A 22,474-nucleotide genomic window follows, 5' to 3' on the forward strand; every position below is an offset into this window, starting at 1 on the left:
ATTCATTGGAGACTGGTATAGCAGACTGAAAAATCCCCAGGACATACCTGGTACTTGTTTTATCAAGGACAAACGGTAAAGTTGATCACAGAAAACAGAGGAGTACTGTAAGGTGTTTATTTAAACTGGCCAAGTGTACTATTTTGTCAATCAGCTGCTTTGAATGCAAACAATGATAATATAAGTGGACAGCAAACAGGTACAGAAAGCACAGGATTGAGAGGTCTCCTTAGACGCGTCTTCTGCAACCTCTCGAGAGATGCTGTCATAGGAAAATGCATGCTGTATACACTCCTGAGTAGTGGTGACAATCTGGAGAAAGCACAGAGTTGAGGCAACCTTCTAGTTTTGTCAAAGACACGACAACTCCCATGGAACCGGTGTCATCATAAAATCCACCCAGTACATTCTGTAAAGTGGTTGGTAATAGGAAGAACATACAACTATAGAAATTAAGCCAAAATGAAGTGTATGTTTCTTTATTACCCACAAGGGGCTAAACACAGAGGGGTCAAACAAGGAGAGACAAAGGGATTAAGTCGATTACATCGATCCCAGTGCGTAACTAGTACTTAATTTATCGACCTCGAAAGAACGAAAGGCAAAGTCGACCTCGGTGGAATTTGAACTCAGAACGTAACGGCAGACGAAATATGGCTACGCATGCTAACAGTTCTGCCAGCGTATAAACAACACAATTCTGTAACAGCTTCTATAAGAGTAGCAGTTCCTGAAGGGAGCTAACTTGGTTGTGACAACCTGTCCATGCCACTCCAGCATGGAAAGCAGGTATGAAATGAAAATGAAGAATTAAAAGCAGCAATTTGTGACAGTAAAAATAAAATAGGCCAGTTGATGGATCTTACAGAGCCATTTAGCTATTGCTTGCATGAGCCAAGTCCCCCTCAGAGGAGCCTGAGGATGACAGGCAAAGTCGACCTCAGCAGAATTTGAACTCAGAAAGACGGACAAGACGCTGCTATGCATTTTTGTTTGGCATGCTAACAATCCTACCAGATACCCCTTCAACAGCAAACAACAGCAATAATTACCTTTTTGGGTATTGGAGTTTCTAAAATAGATAAGGATTCAGTGATACATTCGACAATTTCTTCAGCAGATTCAGCATGATCCAAACACCACACCATTGCTTCTCCAACTTTAGTTCGTTCAGGAGTTAATTCTCGTAACATGTCTTCAAGACGGTCTCTTTGACTACACGATGAAATTGGAGGAAGAGAGAGAGGAGAGAGAGAGAGAGAGAGAGAGAGAGAGAATAACTTTCAGAAAACAAACAAAAATGAAAACTTTTGAATCACTATGAGCTAATGAGGGAGTCTTCTACATCGTAGCCTGCACCAGCTTTAAGCAGTAGCCAAATCTCCCTCAAATCATATCCTATCATCGTAATCCTTTTGCGACCATGTTTCTGTTGAAATACACTGACTTTCTTTCAATTAATTTTCAAAAAACAAAAGAATTTGGTAAAATAATATTTTTTTTTCATTAAGCTGATGTTTGAATATAAATTGACATGAAATTTTGAAGGGGAAGATTTAAGTCAGATCACTTTAAAACAAAGTTTGTATCACAGAACCAGGAGCAGTCTCAGATGGGATGGTATAAAAAGGATTAAGAAAGGTAGGGCACACTAGATAATATATACTCCTAGATACACAATGTTTGAGAGAAAAAAGACAAGATGGTCACAACCAAAACACTTCCCATCATGGGTCTGTGCAACCTATCCACTCAAAACTAAAGAAACGGTTTAAGCATTTGATCAGAAGACCAGAGAAGTCTGTAAAAGGACATGCTTCCTTATCTTCAACAGTTGATCAAGTATAAATTTAATGGAATCTAATGATTCTTGCCACTTAAAATAATACACTTTTATCAGACGAAAACAACAAAATTGAAAGCATGTATGAGCTCCAATAACATCTTTGCATGTAATTTTATGATTTTTATTTATTAAAAAAAAACAACAAATAAAAAACAAAAAATTTACTATGGACCCACAGTCATATTTTAATAATTGTTGTTGTTACAAAGTAATTGACTTGAACAAGGAATAGATTTTCTCCCCTCCACTAAAGCAAAACAAATGGCCCGATTAAAATCACAATTGTAAAAATAGCCAAAGCATAAAAAATAAATATATATTATATAAAAAAAAGGTAATATTTCTCCCCACTTAAAAGTGGATATTCTGTCAGAACACAATACTATGATAATTACCATGAGAGGTTCTCTCGTAGTAAGTACAGCAGTATCCCGTGTTCTAATACAACATCCACTTTTAAGTGGGGATAAATATTACCTTTAGACATTAATACTGCTTCTGTCACTAATGATTATCATTTAATAAATTATATAGTATACTGTTAGCATGATGACCCTCCCAAAATATAACAAAATCCTGATTCACTACGCAAGTCCATGACAAGAAGCTTGTAAACATAACACAAAAACGAAAATGAAAGAATACGTTTACCTATCAGTTAGCTGCCCTTTTTTAATTTGGTTTTCATCCCTGTCCACCAATTCATCTGGCATACCCTGAGTGTAAGGGTTTAATGGTGGTGGCTTCCATATTGAGCCGTTCTTGAACATTCGGAACTCATCAGTTTTCCATTTGTAAGGTGAGTCACCCTGAAATTCAAAGAACAATGTGTTAACCCTTTAGCATTCAGAGCACTGTATCAAAATTTAATGCTTATTTATTGATATTGTTAGCAATTAATCATGCATTAAGTTAAGTAAATTTTTTGGCTCAAAAAGCAAAAAGCAAGGCCATGTAGGGGGACATGGAGTTATGTACAGGGAGGGTGTTCATGCAAAGAGTTCAGACCATTTCTGGTCAAGAGAGACTTTGAACCGAGCGGTCGTCGGCATCTTCACTATCTCGTCCGGCAGCTTATTCCACGGATCTGCAACCCGGACAGAGAAAGCCCCTCTCCTTCGATTGAGATGAAATCGTCGCAGATAGAGCTTTTTGGAGTGACCCCGAAGCCGATGCTCTGGAATCTACATTACCATGTAGCTTTCAGATTTTGGTGATGTGTTTTAGGTTTTGAGTGACATTATAGGATAGGTGTGAGAGGACAGATCTGGTCAGTTTTAACATAAAACAGGTAGAACATTTGGGCCAGACATGGCCGGATTAAATGTTAAAGGGTTAAACCATTAGTATTCCTTTCTGCTGCAGGTACAAGTCCTGAAATTTTTAAGTAGAGGGCCAGTTGATTATATTAACCCATGAAAGGATGAAAGGCAAATTTGACCTTGCCAGAATTTGAACTCAGATCATAAAGATGGAAAAATTGCAACTCAGCATTTTGTCTGGCATGCTAACGATTCTTTTCTACTCTAGGCACAAGGCCTGAAATTTTGGGGGAGGGGGCCAGTCGATGACATTGACCCTAGTATGCATCTGGTACTTAATTTATCGACCACAAAAGAATGAAAGGCAAAATCGACCTCAGCGGAATTTGAACTCAGAACATAAAGGCAGGCAAAATACTGCTAAGCATTTCGCCTGGTATGCTAATGTTTCTGCCAGCTTGTCGCCTTTGTTAAATCATTTAAAATAATGTTTTGTTTTCTTTTCTAACATAGACACAAGGCCACAACTTGAAAGACCTAGTTGAGAGACACAAATGTATGTGTGCATATATACATATATATACACACACATATTAAATGATGAGATATATATATATATATACACACACACACACATACATACATACATACATATGTACGACAGGATTGTTTTAGTTCCCGTCAACAAAATCCACTCACAAGGCTTTGATCAGACTGGGACTATAGTCAAAGACAGATACCCAAGGCATCTCGGGGTGGGACTGAACTTACAGCGTGTGTATATGTGTGTGTTTGTGTGCATGCATATATATATATATATATGCACACACACATACAGTGCAATGCAAACAAATACACAACATACAACAATGATGGCTGACAAACATTTATGTAAGCCATGAGGATCAGAAGTTCACAGATTGTAGATAAGCGATCTTCATTGTTTGCAGGGTCTCATCAGAGCCAAATTGATGGTGAACAGTAACTTAACAATAACATACATGACAGGCTAAACCCCTAAAGTTTTGGTCCTCTCCATAAGACTTTTTAACATTTTACTTTGGCACAAGGCCATACACACTTGCCTGGCTGTCATAAACGGTTGACGTTCTGCATCAACACGTCAAAAGAAACGAGAAATGATAAACTGATAGATACCTGTAGAATAGTGAAGAGTTTCCATCTATAGTAAGTGTGAGCTGGACTCTGGTTTTCAAATAAAAATCTGGAAACAGAATGAAAGAAAGAAAACTTGAGTGAAGGCCTTGAAGATTGGGCAACTGTGCTTGTTTTCCATCATCATCATCATCCATCATCGTTTAACGTCCGCCTTCCATGCTAGCATGGGTTGGACGATTTTGACTGAGGGCTGGCGAACCAGACGGCCGCACCAGGCTCCAATCTTGATCTGGCAGAGGTACATATGAATTTGGCCTCTGTCCCTTTGACTTGTCCAGCATGGGAGGCCCTTGCCAGTAGCCTGCACTCTGCTTGTATAGCTTTGAAGGTCTTTGAGGTACACAAGCCGTTAGACTACAACAAGGGGTGCCCCTTGTGATGGCTATGCAGAGATGATGACAAGAGTGGAATTCGAGGGGGAAAACTAGTTGCTATTTCAAGCAGAGGAAATGACACGCACAGAGTCTCCACCATTAATATGATATTCAGGAATAATGCAAATGCTGCCTTTTGTAAATGGCAGTGGTGGGAACGGTGGTGGTGGTAAAGATGATGGCGTTGGCAGTGGTGGTGGTGGTGGTCTGTTAAGGGAGTAATTTGGGTTAGAGACTGAAATAATGAAGGATACTGGACTTACCCAAACATAGGGTTGTTAATCTCTCTGTTCATGATCATAGCTTCAAACATGGGGCCTTCTCGTACGACAAACTCAATCATTCGGTGAATTACACACAGTACACTCCTGCAAATATAAATATCGTATAACGAAAATATGTTAGGGGTGCCAACACCCCACAAAACATAAGGTTTATAAGGGGGAAACCGAGTGGGGAGGGGGGGATACCACACTATAACATTTCCAACAACATATGGAAATGACAACAATTGCCTGAAGTTTCAAATGTTTATGAGAGAGAGAGAGAGAGAGAGAGAGAGAGAGAGAGAATGTGTGTGTGTGTGTGTGAATGTAGGGACAATATCCTACTTATTGGAATATTTGAAGTGGTAGTTTCATCTTAGGAGTTAAGACAAAAACAGGATTAAGATTTGAATATTGGGTTGACAGATTTATTGGTTTATTTCTTTCCAATGTTGGTTGAATTAAAACGGAAAATATATTTTTTTTTTGCATCCCTGTGTTTTATAGGGGTCGTTTTTTTTCTTTTCTTTTTGTAGCTCTATTCTTCACTCTACAACTTTTGATCGTTTTTGAAATTTGAATAAACTTTACCTCTTCACGCAAACAATGAAAACTAAGGATTAAAAATTAAATTGAAAAGCAAAAACAGATTAACCTGACAACCCAACATATATCAGTGTGTGTGTGTGTGAATAGAATTAGTTCAGGTAGAATTGTGAATTCTTATAAAAAAAAAAAAAAAGAAAAAAATTAAAACCCAATGGAATAGGGTAAAATTTTGATTTGGGAATATAAGAATGTGTGTAAATGTAAGATGTATAAAATCTCCATGGTGTATTCAGCCTAGTTCCTCTTTCTCTATCGCACAATAAGTTTTGTTTGTTTATTTGTACAAAAGCCTAAAAAGTGTGCCTAGCACTTGTTCAACAGACTGCAGTAAACTTGCCAAACATCATTTACAGTCTAGCCATAGAAACGCACGTCATTCAGAAGAATCCACCCACCCATCAATGCTTAATTCTTGCTCTATATATGTGTGTGTGTGTGTGTGTGTGTGTGTGTGTGGTGTGTGTGTGTGTGTGTGTATATATATATATATATATATACACACACACATACATATATATACACATATACACACAATATAGATATTTTGTATGCTGTGGCTGAACAGAAAACAATCCTTGAATTCTGGGATCAAGCCTGAATTTACAAACAATTCCAAATGATTTTTTATCAACACAGAACACATTTCTCCAGGACTTGGGTGTTTGTTTCTTCTTTTAATTGTTAAATAAAATAGAAATGCTAAGTTTTTGAATGACAATGTACTAAGGCCATAAATAATGTAAATAAAATGTGAAACTGACTGAAATATACATGCAACATACTCTGGATATGCACTAGATGTGTGTGTGTTGAGATATATGTATATATATTCATCATCATTATCGTCGTTTAACGTCCACTTTCCATGTTGGCATCAGTTGGACAGTTTGACTGAGGGCAGGCAAGTCAGAAGGCTGCACCCGGCTCCAATCTGAGGTAGCAGAGTTTCTACAGCTGGATGCCCTTCCTAATGCCAACCACTCTAAGAGTGTAGTGGGCGCTTTTTACATCCCACCGACACAGGAGCCAGTCAGGCAGCACTGGCATCGACCATGCTCGAATGGTGCTTTTTACATGCCACCGGCATGGGTGCCAATCAAGCAGTACTGTCATCGGCCACGACAATGACTTCACTCGACTCAATAGGTCTTCGCAAGCACAGTTTATTGCCCAATGATTGAAGGGTACTCTTAAATGGACCATCTATGTTGCACTGGCATAGGTCACAGTTACGGTCTCACTGGGCTTGCTCATATATATTATAATAATGTCTTAAGTAAACAGAAGATGGGTTTGGAATATATATCTATATTTTGTAGAATGATCATTTTGATCCATCCTGCTACTCTCTCTTATGGGCGGGATTCTGTTCAATATGTTGCGTTGCATCCATTTTGCAGTCTGGGTCTCGCTAAAGAACCTGAGTTTTGGCCACCCAGACTACAAAATGGATGCAACACATTGAACAGAATCGCACCTGTAAGGGACAGAGCAGGATGGGTCGAAATGACCGCTGTACAAAATAAAGATTAATACCAAATCCATTTGGTTACTTAAAAAATTATTATTATTATTATTATCTCACCTAACACTGCAGAATTCCTGAAGTAGACCCAACAGAAATATACTCCGACTGCAAATGACATCATGACACCCAAACTGTGCCAGTTTCCTACTCAACACTTCAACACATTAATCGACATATACACATTAGTTCAAAAATATTAAATACATATATATTCATTTGCATTTTCGTCTGTTTTTCCATGCTAGCATGGGTTAGACAAATACAACCCTGAGCACCTTTTCAAACTCCACCTGTCTAACTCCACCCATGGACATGTTTACAAAGTCAGAAAACAGCACAGCTCCCATGACTTCAGGAAACATTTTTTCACGCTAAAAGTTGCTGAAGCATGGAACAAACTGCCGGCATCAGTTGTTAGTTGTCGGAGAACTGCATCCTTCAAAACTTCCATGCTTCCTGAGATTCGCCAACACTACACCTGATTTTCTCCCCTCCATACACACGCAAGCATGTACCTGACTCATACACTGTTCACTTTCCAGACATTTGTACATTACTGCATATGCTTTATACGCACTTTTGACAAGTTGTGGTGCACCTGAGCACTGTATACAATGATTTCATTATTATTATTATTATTATTGTTGGGGTATTGTCTTTTAAGCCAAATGTCCTTCCTGTTTGCCGTTATTCTATCGTCCTTTTTTCTGTTCTACCTTTGATTTGTGTGTGTGTGTGTGTGTGTGTGTATACACCCATCTAAAGAGAGAGAGAATGGGCGATGCATATAGATGTGAGTATATATATGAGCATAAATGAGTGTGCATGTATATGGATGCGTTTCTGTGTGTGTATGAAGAAATCAGGAAGCAAATAGATTTATGAGGACATGACATGTTTACATTACATAATTAGCAAAAATCAAATAATCATAAACACAGCAATAATAACAACAACAACGTGAGTAATTACATTCTTAGAAACAAAGGCAACGACATTATCACTATTATTGTCATCATCATCATCATTGTCAACAACAACATAATTTTTTCTTTGTTTTTTTTTTCCCATTTTTTTTTTGTTTTCTAAAACAATCTTTTTGACAAGAGAAGAGAACATAAGACATCTCATGAGAGGCTATTTTAGGGATGTACTCCTACAGAACGTTAAGCGGATGTTGTTAAGAGGAGAACTCACCGATAGCAGAGACAGGCCGAGCGAGTAAGCAAGTAGAAAGGGATCAGCAATCAACCAGGACCAGTGAGAAGCTGTGGTAGTAGTAGTAGTAGTAGTAATGATGATGGTTGCAGTAGTAGTAGTAGTAGTGGGTATGTCAATCGGTTGAACAGGAAGAAGGCAACCAGTTGGTAAAGGTAGGTAGGTAGGTGGGTAGTTTAAATTACACAGCCAGCAACAGCAACATATAACAACAACACCTTCGTCGTCATCGTCATCATCAACACCATCACATCATCATCATCATCATCATTGTATCGTCTACCATGTCTGACACCGAAAACCCAAAAAAAACAGGTCCATTCGCTGCTTGTCTTGTTTCATCAGCCATTGCTACTGCCTCCTCTTCTCCTCCTCTCCTCTCTCTCCCTCTTGCCCCTAATCCGCTGCGGGAGAGAACCACAACGGAACCGGTAACAGTCCTAAGCACCAGAGAGAGAGAGAGAGAGAGAGACAGAGACAGACAGACAGACAGACACAGACGCTCGTGCACACTCTCTCTCTCTCTTTCTCTCTCAAAGACATGCAGGGTCAGTACTGAGCATATTCCACTCTTTTAGCTGCAGTCTCTGCCATTCTTCCTGACGTTCTCCTGGACACCACATTGGTCTGAAGTCGATGCTGTACGTAAAAGACTTAGTCGCTTTCTTATCTATGTTTTTCTTCTTCCTGAGATGCCTGGTGATACGTGCAAGGACCTAGCACCAAAGTCCTAGCAACAGTTCGTAAAAGCATAAAAAAAGATTCCTTAAGAGTTTTGACACCAAACCTAAACATATGCAAGGCAACTAATTTGACATTATACCAAAAGGATGAGGAGAAGAAAAACTATTTGGCATAACAAAATTAACAACAATTTCATTCTTCGATAACTCTCTTTTACTCTCTTACTTGTTTCAGTCATTCAACTGCGGCCATGCTAGAGCACCGCCCTTAGTCGAGCAAATCGACCCGGGACTTATTCTTTGTAAGCCCAGTACTTATTCTATCGGTCTCTTTTTGCCGAACCGCTAAGTAACGGGGACGTAAACACACCAGCATCGGTTGTCAAGCAATGCTAGGGGGACAAACACAGACACACACCACATATATATATATATATATATATATACACACACATATATACGACGGGCTTCTTTCAGTTTCCGTCTACCAAATCCACTCACAAGGCATTGGTCGGCCCGGGGCTATAGCAGAAGACACTTGCCCAAGATGCCACGCAGTGGGACTGAACCCGGAACCATGTGGTTGGTAAGCAAGCTACTTACCACACAGCCACTTTCTCTTTTAAATTTACCACTACAGATAGATGTATGTGTGTGTATGCAGGGGTACATGTGATGTGATAAATATAGACCACAACTATCCCTCGCAAGCAAGAATGACCTGGTAGCATATTGCATGCTTTTGGGATTTGGTTTAGATGTCTATGTACCTGCAAGCAAACAGAGATATCCTCTTCGCTCTCCTACTCTTAAGCTGGTGGAACATCAAGAATGTGAATAACTAGAAAAAGAGAGAGAGAAGCGAGAGCTGAACACCTGGAAGGCTGAGACATATGTCTGCTTACAACTACCTCAGATACCTAAAACAAATAGCAAAAGTATGATACGTCATGCTAACGAGTCATATTCGTGAGTGACATCTATGATCATTATTTAACATCCACATCTTCGTGTTTGCATGGATTAGACATGCTTCAAATAACATCACCATTTGTGGTTGTGCTGCAACTAATGACATCGGCCGACATTTCCAATCAAGAAATTATCTGCTAGTTCTATGCTTTCAAATTCCTTCGGAACAGAAACAATCTTTTACTTGAAAAACAGGTGTGGGTTGTTGACAGGAAAAGCATTTTCACAAAAAAAAAAGGACACTGCTTACATCACGGTGACACAACTGTGAAGCAAAGGAAGCAGGTAATAATGCACTCACGTGTGCACATGTTTCTGTATATATAATAGGCTTCTGTTAATTTCTGTCCACCAAATCCACCCACAGGGTTCTGGCTGGCCTGAGTCTACAGTAGAAGACACTTGCTCAAGGCACCATACAGCAAGACTGTACCTAAAACCATATGGTTGCGAAGCATACATATAAGATGAACTGCATTTGCATTTCAAATGACATACTGACTGTGCCATGTAGTTAAACCTGATGATTACATCATCATCATAATCGTTTAACGTCCACTTCCCATGCTAGCATGGGTTGGAGGATTTTGACTGAGGGCTGGCGAACCAGATGGCTGCACCAGGCTCCAATCTTGATTTGGGAGAGTTTCTTCAGCTGCATGCCCTTCCTAACGCCAACCACTCCGAGAGTGTAGTGGATGCTTTTTATGTGCCACTGGCACAGGGGCCAGTCAGGTGGTACTGGCAACGACCTCGCTCAAATCCTTTTACACATACCACCAGCACAGGTGCCAGTAAGGCGACGTTGGTAACGATCACACTCGAATGGTGCCCTTTTATGTGCCACTGGCATGGAAGCCAGTTGGCTGCTCTGGCAACGATCACACTCGAATGATGCCCTTTAAGTGCCACTGGCACGGAAGCCAGTTAAAAATATATGTGGAGTACTCAGCCAGCTATACAACAATTTAATGTACTGGAGTTAGCCACATTGAGCAAACACTTCAAAAGAAGTTATCACACTCAGACACAACTTTGTGTGCTTGTTTCAAGTCATCTATAAAAACTTTTGATTTTGTGTATAAAAAGGATGGCTGGAGGGTAAAGATTAAAGTGATTTATTATTAAAAAAAAAGAAAAAGAAAATTTCTCCTCTTTGTTGTTAATATTGTTAAGCCTTGTACCTAAGTTATAAACTGTTGTTGTTATACATATGATTCCATGTTTAATTTTATTGTTTCAGATATATACTTAAGATCCTTGCATTGTTTAGATTTTGTGTCAAAATTCAACAAGTACCTATTCAGTTATAGACAAACATTTCAATAATAATTTTTTAAAATTTCATTTTTATTTTTTTCTGTCATTTTTTTTTCGTCTTTTGTTTTTGCTCAAATATAAAAGAAAAAATATATATATGTATATTAAGTTTAAAAAAAAAACAACAAAAAGGAAATTTACCGTATTTCTTTCAACTACGACTAGAAAAAGACTAAAAAATGTATACCTTTCTGTGGGGATAACCACTTTCACAACAGCATTGGCTAAAGTCTGAAGAGATGCATTTGGAAAAAGCAAATTAGTTACAATGTTATAAGAAAACAGCTCATTTCTTTTCTTTTTCGTTTACATGTATAAAACATACAAACATCAACATTAAATAGACATCCATACATACATACATATACAAGGGTCTGAAAATTGTCTTGGTTTAGTTTATGTGCACAATTTCAGTGATTTTGCAATTTACTTAGTCCGTTAAGTAAATTATTTTTAAATCTTTTTATTTCCTCCTCATCAATTTATCAACAGAAAAAAATATTTACCAAAAGAATTCATAAACATTGAGAGGACATGAAATAATTCTTTTTTGGAACGGTGTATCTTGAAGCACATAAAACAGTGTTTCATAACCAGGGTTCATGTGATACCTGGAGGGCCATATAAGATTTTTAGGGGGTCCACATAAGCAAAATAGTAAATAGGGAATCCACAGTAATATTTTAAGGGTTCATGAAGAAACTTTGCTTCTTTGTATTTAATTGTATTTATTACAAAGAAACAACTCAGTTTCTTTCCCTAAAGTTTTATACAGGTTCCTAGATACTGAAACACGTATAAGTTTTCAATAACTCTTTCTGAGAGAACACACAAGTGGATGTGTGAAAAACAAAATAGAAATTTTAAAAGAAGTGTTTTTCTCCCGTGCCAGTGGCATGTAAAAAGCGCCATCCGAACGTAGCCGATGCCAGTGCCTCCTGTGCCAGTGACACATAAAAAGCACTATCCAAATGTGATCGATGCCAGGCCCGCCTGACTGGCTCCTGTGCTGGTGGCACATAAAAAGCATCCACTACATGCTCGGAGTGGTTGGCATTAGGAAGGGCATCCAGCTGTAGAAACATTGCCAGATTGGATTGGAACCTGGAGCAGCCTTCTGGCTTGCCAGCCCACAGTCAAACCATCCAACCCATGCCAGCATGAAAAACGGACATTAAACAATGATGATGATGATGATGATGTCTACAGAACTAGTCTTTAAATATCAAATGGCAATAGGGGTCCACCAGAGTAAAATAGCATTCGAAAGGGGTCCAGTGGTAAGAGAACCACTGAGATAAGGCTATAAATTATAGTGTTTAAATAGTAGGTTTTAAAAAAACCTTTGGATATGATAAACCAAAGGCTGCCCCAGGGACTGAAACCCCTATCCCCTGTAAACACAATGTTCTCTTGTTTACAGATGTGAGTGCAAGTCCAACAGGCAGTCTCTGACTTTTTCTATCCAAAAAGAGTTTTTTCAAGCCAATATTTACATGCTATAATTTATAGCTTTATTTGCTTCAAGATCCACTGCTCCAAAAAATATAAAAAGAAAGAAAGAAATTCATCGGAAAGAAAATCTTACTGAGAAACAATTTGAATTGCAAAATTAAAAATGAAAAAATACAAGCTTCAAACCCATATTGTAAATGCTATTACGATATAGTTTTATAAAATACTGACAGAGAGAGAGAGAGAGAGGGAGTTTTATAAATGTTGGTTGTGCGTGATAAATAATAGAAAGGAAACTGAACGAAGCCTAGAATTAGCACGTTGTTGTTGTGTGTGTGTAAATGTACACTCAATAAATTACAGTATATATGCACACAGTCGTTTCTTTTCTTGCACACTAAAAGTACTTAATTTTTGGATTCTGGGGGGGGACAAAAGACAAATCATATCCTCTGTATAACTGTTATATATATATATATACATATATAAATAATTGCAGTGTGGAAGGTGTTTATAAGCCATTTAAGAAACACACAAAAACCGTTAGATTCACTTCAACATTTAAATTTTTTGTGTGTTTCTTAAATGGCTTATAAACACCTTCCACGCTGCAATTGTTTTCGTTCCAGCACACGATCTCAGATCAGGTCACTTGCTATGCAAGTACATCTCCGTATATACATATATATATATATATATATATATGAATAGATGCAAATATACAAAATTAACTATGTGCTTCATATATATATGTATATACACACACTTCTTTTACACTAGGTGGTGTCTGCACATATATATATATATATATATATCAATGTCTTTTAATACATGCATACATTAGAAAAATGCAATACTAAATACTAACATACTAACATACTAAAACAAACAAAAAAAAAACTCAACATATTCCAAAACACACACACAAATGAATAAAAAATTGAGTGAATGACAAAATTTTCTGTTCAGTTTCTATTGATTGACAGAAGAAAACAAAAACTCAATTTCTAACCGTTTTTCTAAATCAGTTTCCAAACTATTTCTCCATCTCCCTCAGAATCTTACACACACACACACACACACACACACACACACGCTCATCACTACGTAATCAGTAAAGATTTTCAATAAACTGAAGCTCGTATCACACCAAACTCAATTATCACATCTAAACATCCGCCCCCAACTCTTTCTCAAACACACACACACACACACACGCACACACAGATCTGTTGGGAATTATTCCGGAAGAATCAATAAATAACATGATGGAAGAACAGAACTGTGTAGCCCAGTAGATTTAACTTAGTTATTACAAATATTTGTTTTTTGTATGTTTATGTGAAATTTTATTTTTATATTTAACATTCTAGATTTTTTTCTATGATAACTGATTTCTTTAGTTTTTATTTATTTATTTTTTGTCCATTTCAGTATAGAGAGAGAGAGAGAGAGAGAGAAGGGGAGAAAAACAAAGTCAATCCTGCCAAGACTGAATTCTGGGAAATTAAGTAACAAGGAATCGAAATTTTGATTTGAATTTCATGTAAAACGAATTTCCGATATTTTTTTTATATATATGAAATAGACTTGAGAGATTCAAAATTGATAAAGTAGAAAAAAAAAAAATACAAAAATATATTTTTTAATTGTTATTGTACTAACAAAATTTTTTTCAAAATTATTATATTCATTTTTATTTTCTGTTTCTTTAAATTAATGCCTTCTAAATTTTTGTAACCCCCACCCCACCCCCAGTCATATGAATAAAAAACAAAATTAAGATGTGAAAATTTAAATATCAAAATTATATATTTAAACAAAAAGTTTTCTTCAGTTCTTTTTTGACTGAGTTTTGAGCTAAATTTTCTCTTATCAAACTGAATTCAAGGAATTACAAAGAAAAGAAGAAAAAAATCGAAGTTTTCATCCTCAAAGAAGACTAACATTAGACAAAACGAATATCTACATAACACATAAATTCTTGAACTGTGTTCAATTGAGAAACATCAGCAAGTCAATAGGTTTGAAATTCCAACAAATTTAGACATTTCTACGTCTGCCCAGTCCAGCTGTTATTGTTCTTCTCTCAATCTCACCTCTCCTACCCCCTACTACAGTGACATCCAAATCAAACCTTTTTAAATCTCTTTTTATTCACATTGTTTTAAATTAATCCCCCATTATCTTGTAGCTTCGAGATTTCAATGAGGTGCCTGTTTATTTTCAGAATGATACTGTAGGGTAAGCAGGAGAGGCCCAATCTGGCCGGTTTGACTATAAAACAAGGTAAAATATTTGAGCTAGATATGGCCAGTTTAAATACTAAGGGACTAACTTTTCATAACCATTCCCCAAACACCTTATCTACACACCTAAGCATTTCACTCTTATCTTCACAAATTAATGACTTGAAGGAAAAAGAAAGGACAAGAAAAAATTCCTGTTAATAATCAGACAGACACAAAATATATTTTTTAATTGTTATTGTACTAAAAAAATTTTTTTCAAAATTATTATATTCATTTTTATTTTCTGTTTCTTTAAATTAATGCCTTCTAAATTTTTGTAACCCCCACCCCACCCCCAGTCATATGAATAAAAAACAAAATTAAGATGTGAAAATTTAAATATCAAAATTAAAATCAATATTATATATTAAAACAAAAAATTTTCTTCAATTCTTTTTAGACTGAGTTTTGAGTTAAATTTTCTCTTATCAAACTGAATTCAAAGAAAAAAAAAATCGAAGTTTTCGTCCTCAAAGAAAACTAATATTAGACAAAACAAATATCTACATAACACATAAATTCTTTAACTGTGTTCAATTAAGAAACATCAGCAATTCAATAATTTTGAAATTCCAACAAATTCAGACATTTCTACGTCTGTCCAGTCCAGCTGTCATTGTTCTTCTCCCAATCTCACCTCTCCTACCCCTACTACAGTGACATCCAACCTTCCAAATTAAACCTTCTTTAATCTCTTTATTCACATTGTTTTAAATTAACCACCCATTATCTTGTAGCTTCGAGATTTCAATGATGTGCCTGTTTATTTTCAGAATGATATTGTAGGGTAAGCACGAGAGGCCTAATCTGGTCGATTTGAATATAAAACAAGGAAAAATATTTGGGCTAGATATGGCCACTTTAAATACTAAGGGCCTAATTTTTCATATCCATCCCCTAAACACCTTATCTTCACAAATTAATGACTTGAAGTAAAAAAGAAAGGACAAGAAAAAATTCCTGTTAATAATCACACAGACACAAAATATATTTTTAAAAATTTCTATCATGGGGTTTAAAATTTGTTTTACATCATCATCATTTAACTTCCACTTTGCATGCTGGCATGGGTTGGACAGCTCAAGAGGAGCTGGTGAACCAAAGGACTACACCTTTGACACGATTTCTATGGTTGGATGCCCTTGTTAATTCCAACTATGTTACAGAACATACTGGGTGCTTTTTATATGGCACCAGCACTGGTGAGGTCACCAAGTAACTGGCAAGTACAAGACCCTCTTGACTGAGGAGATGTAGTACTGAGAGAGGTGGTTTTATGAAAGGTGATGAGAGGGACAGGTACAGGGGCCACACAGGGTTTACTCCTGTTGGAAAAGAAAGAAGATGGTGATGATGTGTCAGGGCATACCCTCAAGTTACAGGAAAGCGAAAATAAGTGATACAAGGAATTGGACAAGGTGAGTGATTAAGTAATTTCAAAGGAGCAGCAGAGGGACAGAGGGCAATGCAGCGAGTGGTGGGCAGGGGTGGAATCAAGGTCAATTCTATTTTTCTGAAAATTCAAATGTTTACAGATTTTGTGACTGATTTGTTTTAAATATTGCCTCTGAATCACTTTCAGCCAAGAAAATTCTCTGTGGTCTGAAAAATAGGGGTTCGTATTTTTTTTTATGTAGTAGAAATTTAGGATAGCCTGATCCCACAGCAAAACTCATAGGTCCAGGGAGATATAGCAGCCAAAACTAATAATTTGTTTAATCAACATATGTATCAGTGCCATGGGCCATGTGTGTGTTTGTGTGCCTCTGTGTGTGTGTATTTGTATATACACACACACAGTCTCTTCTAGTAGGGCTAACGGAGTGTATTCAATAACAGTTAGCCCTGTTTTAGGCCTTAGGGTCTGTCACAACTGTACAGATTCATTAGGCTAGAGTTTATTCTGGTTTCCATGGTGAATAAGCAACTGTGAATGCAATAACTACACCTCCAATGAACAGGTGAACAGGACTTCAGTCTGTTGCAGGGTTATAGAGGAGACAGGTGACTACCCTGCATTATATCATCTAAGGGTACATGCGAGTAGCTGGGAAGCAGATAAAGGATGGTAGAGATGAGGTACCAGAGAAAACACACAAGGTAGAAAATATAAATTCATAGGATATATCTCTATAATTAAGAACAGCAAACTAAATATAGAAACAAAGGGAGAGAAATACAGGAAAAATAGGAAGTACATATAACAGAAACAGACAAACCAAAACAGAAACGTATGTGTGTGTATATATATTTGTAAATATACACTCTCTTTTTTTACTCTTTTACTTGTTTCAGTCATTTGACTGCGGCCATGCTGGAGCACCGCCTTTAGTCGAGCAAATCGACCCCGGGACTTATTCTTTGTAAGCCCAGTACTTATTCTATCGGTCTCTTTTGCCGAACCGCTAAGTGACGGGGACGTAAACACACCAGCATTGGTTGTCAAGCAATGCTAGGGGAACAAACACAGACACACAAACACATACATATACATATATACGACAGGCTTCTTTCAGTTTCCGTCTACCAAATTCACTCACAAGGCATTGGTCAGCCTGGGGCTATAGCAGAAGACACTTGCCCAAGATGCCACGCAGTGGGACTGAACCCGGAACCATGTGGTTGGTTAGCAAGCTACTTACCACACGGCCACTCCATGCACACAGACTTTGCTAAACATACATACAAATTGAGAAAAAGACGACAGACAAAATAAGGAGTTACTAAAAATTCTCTTCACCTTCTCCATGTCTTCTTTCTGATCACCAGAGCGGCTCCCGTCCAAGCCAGGTGGAGGGACATTCCCGTAGAGTTTGTCGGCGCGACTCCGCCGGGACATCTGTGCATTGAAAGGTAAACCGGAAGGTGGTGGTGGTAAAGTCATTTCCATGAGGGCAGGTGGTATATACACAGGATATGGTGGAATTGGTACAGCTTTACCCCAGCCAGGTTTCATTTCAAAGCCCATGATTGCCTTTCCTGAAATACAATAAAGGACGATAGATATATAAAGGAAATGGAGGTGTTGCCTACTCAGGGAACTACAACTAGACTAGCAGGGGCTGAGTATCCAATAAATATGTGTACCCATAATATAATCTTTTAGGGTGTGACACAGTCTATGGCAGTGGTTCTCAACCAGGGCTCATGTGGCCCTTTAGGGTTCACAAAAGATTTTGTTGTTAAAAGTTACTCTCTTTACTCTTTTACTTGTTTCAGTCATTTGACTGCGGCCATGCTGGAGCACCACCTTTAGTCGAGCAAATCAACCCTGGGACTTATTCTTTGCAAGCCTAGTACTTATTCTATCGGTCTCTTTTGCCTAACTTCTAAGTTACATGTAACAAATCGGTTATACTTCTACAATACACAAAATATTTTGACAATATTTTTAATTAATGATATTTAATTATAAATATTTGTGGAGGCCCAATGGCGCAGTGGTTAGGGCAGCTGACTCGCGGTCGGAGGATCACGGTTTTGATTCCCAGACCAGGCGTTGTGTGTGTTTATTGAACGAAAACACCTAAAAGCTCCACGAGGCTCCGGCAGGGGGTGGTGACAACCCCTGTTGTACTCTTTCGCCCCAACTTTCTCTCACTCTTTCTTCCTGTTTCTCAAGTAACACTGCGATGGACTGGCGTCCTGTCCAACTGGGGCGGGGGGCACATACGCCCTAGAAACAGGGAAACTGGGCCCATGACCCTGGCTAGGCTTGAAAAGGGCACATAATAAAAAATTATAAATATACAATATTTTTTTTTTTTAAACATGGTTATGGAAATCCTGTAGAATAAAATAGGAATCAAAGGGATCAATAGGCAAAAAATGGTTCAGAAACACTGCTCCATGGCAAGGATAGACATTTGAATTTGTACGGCTTCCTGTACAGTTTCCTTCTCCTTAACTTCACTCAAAAGGGATGGGCTGCACTGAAGCGATGGTAAAAAGATACTTGCTCAAGATTCCACACATTGGAATAAAACACAGGCACTAGAGATTGCAAAGTAACCTCCTTAACTATTTGGCCATGCTGCAGCCACTGTATACATGAGCGCACGCATACACACATACATACCAGGAAGTGCTAGTGAGTTAGACATGAGTGAGTCAACCTGGGACAAAAATACATTAGTGATACATACACACACAGATACACATTTATACAACAGGTTATGCTAATGGTCAAGACATTTATCTGGACCACTTCTGACAAAACATCTGAAGACTAGATACATACACGTGTGTATATGTGTGTGTCTTTGCATCATCACCATCATCATCATTAACATAATTTCTATCTCCACCTTTCCATGCCGAAATGGATTGGATGAAACATACCAAGGCAGTATTTTGGAACCAGATGGCTTGCCTGTTGCCTACTTTGAACTGCTTTAGAAGAAAAATATTTTTATTCTATCAATCTTCATTCATTGAAACCAATTTGTTGTTGCAGGGTGTTTTTGTCCTTTTTCTTTAAATTTTTGTAAGAGATTATCATCATTTAACATACATGTTCCATGCTGGCAGAGGTAGGAATGATCTGACAGAATCCAGTGGATCCAAGGACTACATCATGCTCCAGTGTCTGCTTCGACATGATTTCTACAGTTGGGCCCCCTCTGTAATAACCCTGTCCCCCAAAAGGTGCCAATCATCATCATCATCATCATCATTTAACGTCCGCTTTCCATGCTGGCATGGGTTGGACGATTTTGACTGAGGGCTGGCAAACCAGATGGCTGCACCAGGCTCCAATCTTGATTTGGCAGAGTTTCTACAGCGGGATGCCCTTCCTAATGCCAACCGCTCCGAGAGTGTAGTGGGTGCTTTTTACGTGCCACTGGCATGTAAAATTAAACAAAGTACACACACACGGATATGCGCACATGCACACACACACACAAAATGATGAGGTTCCACAGCATTTCGGACTACCAAGCCAACTTATAAGTGGATCTGGTAGGCAAGCTTCTTCTGTCATAGCCCCAGGCAATAACCCAGGATCTGGGTGATACAGCAGAAGTAGTTGAGTACATTTGCCCAAGGTGTCATACATTACAATGGACCTAAAAAGCACATGGTGCCAAGTTTGTAGGGACACACACACAGAATGGACAGAAGGAAGACAAGAAGAGAAAGTAAGGTTGATACACACAAATCAACATAAATACTGAATAATATTGAATATCAAAAACAAAAAATTTCAAAAGAAAGAAAGGGTCGTTTCTAGAGACCTTTCAATGCATTCATAGCTCTTTCACCATCCTTCCGATTCATGAAAGCAACAAAACCACAGTTTCGCCCCCGATTTCGTTCTTCATCTGTCCTTGGCCACATTATTTTCACGCTGGCTAATGGACCGTAACGCCCAAAGACCTCACACAGCTGTAATTCAGTCATCTGGGAACAGAAAGAATATATAGCAACAATGAATACAATGCAATTATTTAGAGTAATTAGATAATAATTAACTCACCAGTTCTTCACCGATAACAAACGCAAATTGACCAATATCATGAAGAATGTGTTATTTTTTTCCCCCTTTAAACCTTTAGCATGTAACCCTTTAGTGTTCAGATTATCCTATCAAACATAATGCCTATTGATTCCCATTGATTTGAATTAATCATGCATTATCTCATATCTTCAAGATCTTGATGGTGTAATTACTTAATGTAGAATAACATTGTAGGGTAGGTGTGAGGGCCTGGATCTGGTCAGTTTGAACATAAAACAGATTAGCTATTTTGGCCGGATATGGCCGGTTTAAATACTAAAAGGTTAAACCTTTAGCATTTAAAGCAGACATTATTCCAAAGACTCTTCGACACAACCCAATCTCAATTGCTTGTATTCGTTATTATAATCTTTCAGTCATTGTCCAAGATTCATGACCATAAGTAAGGGCAGGCACCAACAATAATAATCATAATAATAGTTTCAAATTTTGGCAGAAGGCTAGCAATTTCAGGAGATGAGGGTAACTCAAACTATAAAGAGCTGGAAGAAATATGGCTGAAAATTTTGTCCCACATGGCAACAAATCTACCAGCTTGCAGCCTTAATAATAATAATAATTCTTTCTTATTTCAACACAGGGCTGGCAATTTTGATGGGAAAGAAAGTTGGTTACATCAACCCAAGTTCTTGACTGGTGCTTTAATTTAATTGATCCCTGGACGGATGAAAGGCAAAGCCAATTTCAGTGGCATCTGATCTCAAAACATAAAGAGCCAAAAGAAATAGTGCTAGGTATTTTCTCCAGTGCAGTAATGGTAAATGCCGATGTGGGAAAAGGAAACCTTACCTTTGGACTAATGTTTCCAACGTAAATGTTAGTTGTATATTCGTCTCCGGTATCATAAGATCCCAAACGGTTGAAGTTTTCCCCTAAAATAGAAAAAAAAACAAGGCATGATGAATGGGGTGAATACGAAGCTGTTTAAAAGAAGGAACTTTTAATACATGGATGTTCCCAAAAGAATTAATAGAAGAACGGAGACCTGGAAACACATGGGATAAAGTACTGAAGTCTGACCTCAAAACAGTGAGCCTTATGAAGGAGATGACAAAGGATTGAGGTGTGGGGTGCATTACTGTACTCAAGAAGACCCACCCACCCACCCACAACAGAATTGAGATCCTAAAACTAAGACACAATGTAAAAAGCATTGGGGTGGGTATTGGTGCCACATAAAAAGCATAGGAAGGGCATCCTGCAGTAGAAACCAAGCCAAACTAGACTGGACTGGAGCCTGGTACTCAGTTAGGTGATTGTGGCCATGCTAGGGCACCACCTTGGGGACTTTTTTAGTCAAATAAATTGATCCCAGGACTTTTTTTTTGAAGTCTGGTACTTATTCTATCAGTCTCCTTTGCCAAACCACAAAGTTATAAGGATGTAAACAAAGCAACACCATTGTCAAGCATGGGGGACACACCTCCCACTCCTAGATATGTGCATATATATATATATATATATATATATATATATATATATATATACTCCTAGTATGTGCATATATATATATATACTCCTAGTTATGTGCATATATATATATATATACTCCTAGTTATGTGCATATATATATATATACTCCTAGTTATGTGCATATATATATATATATATATATATATATATATATATATATATATATATGTGCATATATATATATATATATATATATATATCATCATCGTTTAACGTCCGCTTTCCATGCTAGCATGGGTTGGACGATTTGACAGAGGTCTGGCAAACCAGACTCCAATCTTGATCTGGCAGAGTTTCTACAGCTGGATGCCCTTCCTAACGCCAACCACTCCGAGAGTGTAATGGGTGCTTTTACATGCCACCGGCACAAGGGCCAGTTTGTTGGTACTGGCAACGGCCAAACACAAATGGTGTTTTTTATGTGCCACCTACACAGGACCCAGTCCAGCGGCACTGGCAACGACCTCGCTTGAATGC

General features: G+C 37.9%; 1 protein-coding gene across 3 annotated transcripts in view; it reads right to left on the bottom strand.

Moving 5' to 3' along the window:
- LOC115222118 (U2 snRNP-associated SURP motif-containing protein) overlaps positions 1-22,474 on the bottom strand; it is a 110,444-nt gene that overhangs the window by 23,937 nt on the left and 64,033 nt on the right. For all 3 annotated transcript variants that reach the window (XM_036511398.1, XM_029792247.2, XM_029792246.2), the window contains exons 7-14: positions 21,314-21,396; positions 20,241-20,406; positions 17,744-17,982; positions 11,445-11,488; positions 4,925-5,029; positions 4,267-4,333; positions 2,498-2,655; positions 1,053-1,215 (exon numbers count right to left, since the gene is read on the bottom strand). In XM_036511398.1, coding sequence (XP_036367291.1) covers positions 1,053-1,215; positions 2,498-2,655; positions 4,267-4,333; positions 4,925-5,029; positions 11,445-11,488; positions 17,744-17,982; positions 20,241-20,406; positions 21,314-21,396 — 1,025 coding nt within the window. The remainder of the gene's footprint in view (positions 1-1,052; positions 1,216-2,497; positions 2,656-4,266; positions 4,334-4,924; positions 5,030-11,444; positions 11,489-17,743; positions 17,983-20,240; positions 20,407-21,313; positions 21,397-22,474) is intronic.

Source organism: Octopus sinensis, linkage group LG19, assembly GCF_006345805.1.
Source record: "Octopus sinensis linkage group LG19, ASM634580v1, whole genome shotgun sequence".
NCBI classification, from domain to species: Eukaryota; Metazoa; Mollusca; class Cephalopoda; order Octopoda; family Octopodidae; genus Octopus; species Octopus sinensis.